Source organism: Trachemys scripta, chromosome 2 (genome assembly GCF_013100865.1).
Source record: "Trachemys scripta elegans isolate TJP31775 chromosome 2, CAS_Tse_1.0, whole genome shotgun sequence".
In the NCBI taxonomy this organism is placed as follows: Eukaryota; Metazoa; Chordata; order Testudines; family Emydidae; genus Trachemys; species Trachemys scripta.
Window position 1 is genome coordinate 51307377 of NC_048299.1, and position 11396 is coordinate 51318772.

The 11396-nt window shown below is 48.3% G+C and overlaps 1 protein-coding gene across 1 annotated transcript in view; it reads left to right on the forward strand.

The window, feature by feature from the left end:
- Positions 1 to 10530: 10530 nt before the first annotated feature.
- Positions 10531 to 11396, forward strand: part of SCIN (scinderin) — a 97072-nt gene continuing 96206 nt past the window's right edge. The window contains exon 1 of the mRNA XM_034760541.1: positions 10531 to 10845. Coding sequence (XP_034616432.1) covers positions 10647 to 10845 — 199 coding nt within the window. The 5' untranslated portion in view covers positions 10531 to 10646. The remainder of the gene's footprint in view (positions 10846 to 11396) is intronic.

Sequence of the window (11396 nt, forward strand, 5' to 3'; positions counted from 1 at the left end):
AGAGTCTCCCCAGGCTACCCAGGGAAGGGAATTAGCACATTGGAAGTGGTGGCAGCGGACCAGATCTAAGCTGGTAGTTAAGCTTAGAAGTTTTCATGCAGACCCCCACATCTGTACCCTAAAGTTAAGAGTGGGGAAGGAGCCTTGACATGGTGGCAGTGGTGGGATTTTTTTAGGAACCAAAAGCCAGATTTTTTTCCCCTCCTTTGAGATGCTGGGGAAGCAGTGAAGGAGAGATACCCTGAAGGCAAACAGATAAGAGCTTCTAACAGAGGGCTTTTTATTAGGAGGGAAGCTCCAGCTGTGAGCACTGGAGGGTCATTAACATTGCCAAGACAAATCACAAAAGCCTGTTTTACTTGTGTTTTTTTTTAGAGTCACATTACAGTATCCAAAGATTCCAAGCTGTTCCCCTCCCCCCCTCCCCCGCCCCTCAGATAGCTAAGGTAGACCAGGGGGAAAATGTCAGGCAAAGAAAAAAAAACTTTGCAACAGGACCTAGAATTAGCCAAATTCCAGGCTGAGGAGAATGAAAACGAACATGACAGACAGATGGCCAGGGCTGAGGCTGCACACAAAAGAGCTATGGAGGAAAGGGAAAAAGAAGAAAAAGCCAAAGAGGATGCCCACAAAAGAACTATGGAGGAAAAACAAAAAGATGGAGCTGAGGCAAAAAGAGATGGAGCTGAAAGAAAAAGAGAGGGAGCATGAACTGGAATTAGCAAGGGCTAGGCAGAATAATCCAGCCAACCCTAGCAACCCCTCTCCAGGTACCGCTTCCCATCCCAGAAAATTCCCCACCTACAAGGCAGGCGATGATACTGAGGCCTTCTTAGAAAATTTTGAAAGGGCCTGCCTTGGGTACAGCATCACTACAGATCAGTACATGGTACAGCTGAGGCTGCAGCTCAGTGGACCCTTAGTAGAGGTGGCGGCTGAAATGCCTAAGGAACACATGAACAGTTATGAACTTTTTAAAAACAAGGCCAGAATCAGAATGGGGCTAACACCTGAGCATGCCCGTCGGCGATTCAGGGCCTTAAGGTGGAAACCATTTACCCGACATGCCTACCACATTGGGAAAAATTGGGATGTCTGGATATCAGGAGCAAATGTTAAATCTACAGAAGAGTTGCCCTTCCTAATGCAAATGGAGCAGTTTTTAGAGGGTGTTCCTGAGGAAATAGAAAGGTACATCCTAGATGGGAAGCCCAAAACTGTAACCGAGGCAGGGGAGATTGGAGCCAAATGGGTGGAGGTGGCAAAAAGAAAAAAACTAGTAGCAGTTGGAGCGAATATCAGAAGGGGCGACCCGAAACAAAATCTTACCACCGGGGGACAACCCAAGGCTCCACCTACATCCCAAGGGAAATCCCAGACGCCTTCTCACCCCACCACACCAGTCTCCACCAACCAACATCGCCCCGGTGATACCTTAGCAGGGCGATGTTTTAAATGTAATGAACTGGGACATATAAAGGCCCACTGCCCCAAGAACCCCAACCTATTACAGTTCATTACACCGCAATCACACCAAAGATCCCCAGGCCCAAATGCCTCTCTCATACCCTCGGAGCGAAGGGAAACCTTGAGAGTGGGCGGAAAGAAGGTTATCGCGTGGAGGGACATTGGGGCACAAGTGTCGACTATCCACCAATCCCTAGTGGACCCCAAACTCATCAACCCGGAGGCTCCGGTGACAATTCAACCCTTCATGTCACACTCTGTAACCTTGCCTACAGACAAGTTACATGTCCAATACAAGAGCTGGTCAGGAATGTGGACTTTTGCAGTCTATGACAATTTTCCCATCCCCATGCTGCTCGGGGAAGACTTGGCCAACCATGTGAAACTAGCCAAGAGGTTGGGAATAGTCACCCGCAGCCAGGCTAAGCAAACTTTCACCCCCATCCCTGTTCCTGAGCCATCCACCAGGGCCCCATCTGTGTTACCAGAGACCCAGACAAAGGTGGTGGAACCGGATCCCCTGCCAATGACTGCAACAGCCATAGTGGATCCAGTCCCAGAGACCCAGCCAAAGCCAGTCCCAGAACTGGAACTGGCAACGCAACCAGCGCCAGAACCATTGCCAGCACTGAGTACAGCGTTTGCAAACCCGTCTACAACTCCAACACCAGAGGGCACCAGCGAGCCTGAACTGGCAGAAGCAGCAGATAACTCTACCCAAAAGGCTCAGCCAGAGCCTGAAATACAACATAGTGCACCAGCGGACAGCTGTTCACAGTCAACGGAAACAGCCCCAGCACCTGCATTGCTTCCAAAGGGACCAAGCCCAAGTCCACAGTCCAAGGAGGAACTGATGTCTCCAGCATCAAGGGAACAGTTCCAGGCCAAGCAGGAAGCAGATGACAGCCTTCAGAAATCTTGGGCGGCGGCACGGAGCATCCCACCGCCTCTCAGCTCTTCTAACCGATCCCAGTTTGTTGTAGAACAAGGACTTTTATACAAGGAGACTCTTTCTGGTGGACACCAGGAAGACTGGCATCCTCAAAGACAGTTGGTAGTTCCCACTAAGTATCAGGTAAAGTTCTTGAGCTTAGCCCATGATCATCCCAGTGGCCATTCTGGGGTGAACAGAACCAAAGACCGGTTGGGGAAGTCCTTCCACTGGGAGGGAATGGGCAAGGCCGTTGCTAATTATGTCCAGTCTTGTGAGGTATGCCAACGACTGGGAAAGCCCCAAGACCAGGTCAAAGCCCCTCTCCAGCCACTACCCATAATTGAGGTCCCATTTCAGCGAGTAGCTGTGGATATTCTGGGTCCTTTCCCAAAGAAGACACCCAGAGGAAAGCAGTACATACTGACTTTCATGGATTTTGCTACCCGATGGCTGGAAGCAGTAGCTCTAAGCAACACCAGGGCTAAAAGTGTGTGCCAGGCATTAGCAGACATTTTTGCCAGGGTAGGTTGGCCCTCCGACATCCTTACAAATTCGGGAACTAATTTCCTGGCAGGGACCATGAAAAACCTGTGGGAAGCTCATGGGGTGAATCACTTGGTTGCCACCCCTTACCACCATCAAACCAATGGCCTGGTGGAGAGGTTTAATGGAACTTTGGGGGCCATGATACGTAAATTCGTAAATGAACACTCCAATGATTGGGACCTAGTGTTGCAACAGTTGCTTTTTGCCTGCAGGGCTGTACCACATCCCAGTTTAGGGTTTTCACCATTTGAACTTGTATATGGCCGCGAGATTAAGGGGCCATTACAGTTGGTGAAGCAGCAATGGGAGGGGTTTACACCTTCTCCAGGAACTAACATTCTAGACTTTGTAAGCAACCTACAAAGCACCCTCCGACACTCTTTAAGATGCTCAGGAAGAGCAAAAGGCCTGGTATGATAAACATTCCAGAGAACGGTCCTTCAAAGTAGGAGACCAAGTCATGGTCTTAAAGGCGCTCCAGGCCCATAAAATGGAAGCGTTGTGGGAAGGACCATTCACGGTCCAGGAGTGCCTAGGAGCTGTTAACTGTCTCATAGCATCCCCCACCTCCAACATAAAGCCTAAAATATACCATGTTAATTCTCTTAAGCCCTTTTATTCCAGAGAATTAAAGGTTTTCCAGTTTACAGCCCAGGAAACAGATGACGCGAAGTGGCCTGAAGGTGTCTACTACGAAGGAAAAAGTGACGGTGGCGCGGAAGAGGTGAACCTCTCCGTGACCCTTGGACGTCTGCAGCGGCAGCAGATCAAGGAGCTGTGCACTAGCTTTGCACCAATGTTCTCAGCCGCCCTCGGACAGACCGAATGGGCATACCACTCCATTGACACAGGTAATGCTCACCCAATTAGAACCCCACCCTACCGGGAGTCACCTCATGCCCAAACTGCTATAAAAAGGGAGATCCAGGACATGCTACAGATGGGTATAATCCGCCCCTCTAAGAGTGCATGGGCATCTCCAGTGGTTCTAGTTCCCAAACCGATGGGGAAATACGCTTTTGCGTGGACTACCCTAAGCTAAATGCTGTAACTCGTCCTGACAACTATCCAATGCCACGCACAGATGAGCTATTGGAGAAATTGGGACATGCCCAATTCATCTCTACCTTAGACTTAACCAAGGGATACTGGCAAGTACCACTAGATGAACCCGCCAAGGAAAGGTCAGCCTTCGTCACCCAGGCAGGGGTGTATGAATTCAATGTACTCCCTTGAAGGCTGCGAAATGCACCTGCCACCTTCCAAAGACTTGTAGATGGTCTCCTAGTGGGATTGGGAGAATCTGCAGTTGCCTACCTCGATGATGGGGCCATTTTTTCTGATTCATGGGCAGAACACCTGGAGCAGCTGGAAAAAGTCTTCGAGCGCATCAGGCAGGCAGGACTAACTGTTAAGGCTAAAAAGTGTCAAATAGGCCAAAACAGAGTGACTTACCTGGGGCACCAGGTGGGTCAAGGAACTATAAATCCCCTACAGGCCAAAGTGGATGCTATCCAAAAGTGGCTGGTTCCAAAGTCAAAGAAACAGGTCCAATCCTTCTTAGGCTTCGTCAGATATTATAGGCGATTTGTACCACACTACAGCCAAATCGCCACCCCACTGACAGACCTAACCAGAAAGAAACAGCCAAATGCAGTTCAGTGGACTGATGAGTGTCAAAAGGCCTTTAACCAGCTTAAGGCGACACTCATGTCTGACCCTGTGCTAAGAGCCCCAGAGTTTGACAAACCATTCCTAGTAACCACAGATGCGTACGAGCGTGATGTGGGAGCAGTTTTCATGCAGGAAGGACCGGATCAAGAATTCCATCCTGTCGTGTTTCTCAGCAAGAAACTGTTTGAGAGGGAAAGACACTGGTCAATCAGCGAAAAAGAATGCTATGCCATTGTGTACGCCCTGGAAAAGCTACGCCCATATGTTTGGGGACGGCATTTCCAACTACAAACTGACCATGCTGCACTAACGTGGCTTCATACCGCCAAGGGAAAAAACAAAAAACTTATTCAGTGGAGTTTAGCTCTTTTTTGACTTTGACTTTGAAATTCAACACATTTCAGGGGCTTCTAACAAAGTGGCTGATGCACTCTCCCGTGAAAGTTTCCCAGAATCAACTGGTTAAAATCGTCCTTGAAATGTGAAAAATCGTGTAGTTTTTACCTAAGTAGTAGTATATGTAAGGGTGCATGTGTTTTATTAAACTGTTTATTCTAAAGTTTAGAAAGAAATCACAGCCAGTGCGGTCCAACACTGTCTGAGATTTGGGGGGGCGTGTCATAAACAGATAGTTAAGGGTTAATGCCTCTTTTACCTGTAAAGGGTTAAGAAGTTCATCTAGCCTAGCTGATACCTGACCAGAGGAACCAGTGGGAGGACAAGATGGTTCAAAGGGAAGGAGAAAAGTTCCCTTTGTCTGTGGAGTTTCACTTTGGACCAGAGTGGGAAAGCTCCAGAAATTCAGCCTCTTATTAAGTAGTGAGTATTAGTGAAGGAAATAAATAGATTTATGTTTATTTCTTTGTAGCCTGTCTTGTGCAATTAGAGAAATAGTCAAATTGGGTATTTGGGTATTTTTTTTGTGTGTAACTAAGGGTTTGCCCAGGGGAACATCCTCTGTGTTTGGAATCTGTTGTCTGTGAGAGTAGCTGGTATGCTAATCTCCCAGAGGGTTTTCTTTTACCTTTCTTTTCTTTAATTAAAAGCCTTTTTCTTAATACCTGATTGATTTTTCCTTGTTTTTAGATCCAAGGCGGTTGGATCTGGATCCACCAGGAGTTGGTGGGAGAAAGGAGGGGGGATGATTAATTTCTCCTTGTTTTAAGATCCAAGGGGTTTGGATCTGTATCCACCAGGGAATTGGTGAAGAGTCTCCCCAGGCTACCCAGGGAAGGGAATTAGCACATTGGAAGTGGTGGCAGTGGACCAGATCTAAGCTGGTAATTAAGCTTAGAAGTTTTCATGCAGGCCCCCACATCTGTACCCTAAATTTCAGAGTGGGGAAGGAGCCTTGACACCCTGACTTTTCGAATTGGTGCAAGACTTCTTGAAGGTGCTCGGCAAGTTCAACCTTGGATGATCCCATAATCAGGATGTTGTCAAAATATGGTATGGTATCTGGAATTCTGGAAAATAGAGTTTCCATGAAGCACTGGAAAGTTCTCGGTGCAATATAAATTCCAAACTGGAGACACTTGACTCAAAATGCTCCTCGATGACTGATAATAATCTGCGCATCTCTAGCATCTTCACTGACAATTAGTTGTTGATACACATGTGCAAGGTTGAGTTTTGCAAAGACTCTTCCTCCAGCAAGAACAGTGAGCAGTTGGTTAACAGCAGGCACAGTGTAAGGGTGCTGTTTGTAAGTACACTTTGAACAAGGCTCTCAATCTCCACAGATTCACACGTTGCTGTTTGGCTTGAGTACGGGTACGATTGGTGTAGCCCATTTCATATGTATAACTCAAGGATTTCCTGTGCAATGAGATGCTCTAGCTCTGTGTCAATCTTTGGATGTAGGGCAAAAGGTATATTCCTGACTTCATGTGGATCAGCACTACTGTTGGATCCAGGTGGAACAACACTAGTGGTCCCTTGTAAGCTCCCAATTCTTCAGAAAACAGTTGAGGGAATTCATCAATAATCTTTCTAAGTTGCTCTTCATTGATGGCATAAATGCCTTGGACACTGATTACTAATAGTGTGAACTAGTTCCTACCTAAGAGACTTTTACATTGACCTTGAACAGAAAGAGCCGTAGCATGCATTCACAGCACAACTTCTGGTGAGGTTGACATTTGTCCATTGCAGCCTTGAAAACTTGGGAGGACGATGTGAAATAAAAGACAATGTGTCTTCCTTGACAATCGACACTCCCAAACCAGAGTTGACTTCCATTTCACACTCATGGCCACTGATGAACACTGTCATGAACATTTCAGAACCTCAAGATTCCTTATTGCAGACACTCAATGTGGTAAAGCTTCCTGACATCATTTTTGATGGAAGTGTCAAGTTTGCTTGATGCTTGAGGATGAGAATACTTGTCACGATCTTTTTGCTTCATACTGTTGACCTTTGATTGGCAGACTTTGTTCAAGGTGATCTCTCCTGCGGAAATGGTACTCAGAATGTTTGAATCTACAAGCGGAACATTGATGCCATAGGCGCTGACTTCCCGAGTTCCCAGGTGGAGCTTGATCCCCGCTTCACCCCAGGCCCTGCCCCTGCCCCACCTCTTCCCACCCTCACCCCTCCCCCTCCCTGCCTCTTCCTGCTGCCGCTTCTCCCCCCTCCCTAGTGCCTCCTGCATGCTGCTGAACAGTGATCGCGGCGGGCAAGAGGCGCTGGGCGGGAGAGCGGGGAGCTGATTGGTGGGGCCCGCTGGCAGACAGAAGGCTGGGGAGGGAGGGGAGGAGCCGATCTGTGGGGCTGCCAGTGGGTGTTGAGCATCCACTTTTTTTTTCTGTGGGTGCTCCAGCCCCGGAGCCTGATAAAATATTGGGATGGTTAATCTTGTCTGAGAACATTGATGTGTTTGAATTCCCATTGTTGCAATGAATTTGTTGACGATGATCATCTTTCTGACTGTGGTGGACAGTGTTCACATTAGTTGCTATGAAAAATTTCAAATTCAAGTCAGCATGGAGACAGCATTGAAGTGCTTTGTTGTGAACTCCACAGACAAGGCCATCTCACAGCATGTCATTGAGAAGATTACCAAAGTTACAATGTTTGGCGCTGTGACGCTGGTCGGCAACATAGGGAGCAATGTTGATTTTGTTTATGTAATTGACATCTCTGAACAATGACAGATGGCATAGAAGAGAAATGTCCCTACAGCAATGCTACAATTTCATTGCATGTCTTGATCCTTGGGCAAAGCAGGTTCAACGAACGATCATATAATGTCAAATGTCTTGGTCCTGCAGACTGTCAACAGAAGGACCTGTTTCTGTTTGGGGTAGTTGATCTTATTTGCTTCAAAATAATAAAATCTTCCTGAATAAGAATCCCGTGGTTCAGGGTGATTTACATCAAAGTCCTCAACGTGTCCTAGCATAGCCATTTCAAGTTACAGGTGAATAACATTGGTTCAGATTCTAAAAAGGCGGCCTTCAAACTCGAATGCTTGCTGGTTGTTCTAGATCATGATTTGCTGCTGGATATGGTTCCAGAACTCTGCTTCTTGCCTTAATCTTCAACAGTATCCCATCCTTATCACCCAAAAAGTAACATGGGGCAGGGAGAGTGTGGTGGTCTGGGCTGGGTGCAGAGAGGGTAAGTCACTAGGCAGAGGAGACACATGGGGTTCACATGTCCTCCCCTTTAGATTGTGCCCCCATGTGGGAGGCATGAGTCATTTATGACCCCCACCCTGCTTTGCCTGAGCCCTGTCCCAGCATTGTCCTTGCCCTGCACTAGCCTCGTTCCAGCCTCACATCTGCCTCCTGATCCCCCCCAAACCCTCAGACTCTGACTATCTGGTTTTGACCCTTGGCATCTATCTGGGCTCCAGCTTTGATATCAATTTGGCTTGTCTTTGGACTCTGATCACCTGGTTTTGAACTGTGGCCTGCACCTGGATTCTGGCTACAGTTCTGATTCTGGTTTGGCTACAGGCTCTGATCTCAGTTTTGACCCTGGTCTGTCCCTGGATCTCGGTTCCAGGACCACTGCTGGCCCAGGACCAATCCTACGCCTAGCTGTGATCCACGCTCCTACCACTTGGTCTGAATAGCAGAGGCAGAGCCCGACAACAAGGCTTGCCTGGTTCCTCTTCACTCAGCATGTCACTCCTTGCCTGACTACTACAGTTAGCCCAGCAGGGACAATGGCTTAAGACATGCCTGGACCGTCTCAACACCAACCTATCTGAGGAATTGCAACACAAACAGGAACAGGCTTTGGATTCCTCCCTGTCATCATCTACCCTGCGTTCCTTCACACCAAAAGGACGTGTATTCGCTAAAGGTTACAAAGCTAGACCAAGGTGGATTCCTTCAACAATCATTGAGGTCACTGGACCCATCTCATATAAGGAAAAGTTTGGTGTTGCCGCGTTGATCAGCTGAGAACGTCACCACCAAGCAACATTGCTCCAGAGGAGACTTCAGATGTGCCTACTCTAGAGCCAACTATTGATTCATCATCGATACTGCCTCTAGTCTCTGACACCCCAAACTTGCCGAAGCTGATCTTTGGAGGGGACAGTGCTTCTGTCTCAGCTGGGATTCATGTTGAATCAGTCACCAAAGACACCTGTCATGCTGAGCGTCACCGCAGCACAGGTGAGAGCACCCATGATGGCTGAGTGATTATGTTGCCTACAGAGCAGGGGGAGGGGGTCTTATGTATGTATACGGAGTGCTGTAGTTTTTTGTGTGGGTGACTATGCTCACCAAGGATGTCGCTATTAGTACTCCTGTGAGTTGTCTGGAGGGGGAAAAAAAAAAAGTTTCACTTCAGTTAGTCCCTGCAGTGTTTCCTCCATGCTAACGGGTAGTTGTCTATGGTTTTCCTGTTCGCTTCCCTCACCTCCGGAAAAAAAAGAGTTCACCACCACAGACTATATTGTGATTACGTGTGTTCCTCATCACACAAATACAACACTCTTAAACCTCTGAAGGAAGAAAAGGTACGGTATAGGAACTGTCCTGGACAGGAAGTAGTCTATTTTTTTTTCTTGGGTTTCTTTGCTCCAGAACAAGCAAAGTAAAATTATGGGGAAAGATAGATGTGAGCTGCCTTCCAGGGATGCATGTACACATCCTGAGGAAATACAGCCCTACAACAAGAGAAAGCTATAAGAACTCTATGCACTCAGATAAGAGTTGCTCACAAAACCAATCCTGATGTGATATAATGATACAGGCAAATAGAGCAGCATGACACCTATGATTCATGAGTCAGTTGTATTTTGCTTTCCTGGCTTCTTTTTTTATTTATTTTCTTTTGATTTAGAATAAAGAAGTGCCTATACACAGCTCTGAGTGCCATGCCAATTACCTGCCTTACATCTTGGCTTTGTAACTTAGTGGGTTACTGGCCTTCATGGTCCTTTCTTTGCCCCTAACTAGGCACTCCTGAGAAAAACCAAGTCTTTACTGCTCCCTGTAATAGGAGCAAAAGGCCTGAAAGATTCATCTCCGGGTTCTTGAATAATGTGACACCCCCGTTGTTTTTCATGGGATGGAGTCATTATTTGACAGAGATGCCAGGTACAAAATTACCCGCTGTTGACCCGAAGGTGTGCTCAGTATCACACTAGGGCTTTATAGGCTTTGATTGGGCTGCAAGCGAGAGCAGGGTCAGCGTCAGGCCCTGGAGACTGGCCGAAGACTCGCTCCTCAAAGACTCTCCTGTTCTCCAGCACAAGCAGCCTTTGACCAGCACTAACCGCAGGCGCGGGCAAGTGGCCCCGATCTCTGGAGGCGCCGCACGGGAGCTCCCCCGGCCGGCTGCCGACCGACTCCCAGCCCCAGCGGGGAGGCAGCAAGCGGAGTCCCAGGCCCCGCCCCTTGAGTGCATCTGGGCCAATCGGGTTCGCTTTATAAAGCTGCCTGGCCCGGCCGCTGCGGCTTAGAGTCAGGAGCGGAGCTGGACTTGGACTTTTTCTGAGTTACTTGGCTCCAGCGCGGCGTCCCTTCCGCTTCTCTCTCTCTCTCGCCCCTGCCGGACCATGCCCCCCGAGCTGTACCACAAGGAGTTTGCCAACGCTGGCCAGAAGAATGGCCTGCAGATCTGGAGGATCGAGAAGCTGGACCTGGTGCCGGTGCCTGAGAACTTGCACGGCAATTTCTACGTGGGGGATGCGTACCTGGTGCTCCACACCCTGAAGAAGAGCAACGCCACCTTCTACAAGCTGCACTACTGGCTAGGTAAGGAGGTGGGGGAGATCGGGCACGGGGAGAGGGCTCGTCCCTGTTCCTGTCCTGATACGCGGACCGCCTTTTCTGTCAGTCTCGCCCACGATCTGAGAGCTGCAGGGCATTTAAATGTCCCGGGAGCGCTCATTTGTGAAGACTCCCAGGAGACGCCAAGGAACATGCTTACAAAAAGTAGACGGGGAGAAGTGGCATTTGTACTTCGCTTAGATGCTGAAAGGGGGGAAAGCGGGCGTGCTGCCAAAAACTAGCCGGATCCAGCAGGAAACCGGTACCAAATGAGGGGCTTTGCAGTTCTTGTACCGGGATGTCTTGGGGTGCAGCTTTTGTGTTGGTGAAGCAGTAGAAGTAGCACTTGCTGGCTATTTCGATAATACACTTTCTAGGTATGTAGCCAAAATTTAGCAGGCTCGACATGCCAGATGATCTCAAGTGGTTGTGTTTGTAGCAAAACAAAGTCTAAATTGTTAAGGTGGAACTGGAGAAGCTAAACAGCTTCTCTACTTAAGCAGGTTTCAGAGTAGCAGCCGTGTTAGTCTGTATCC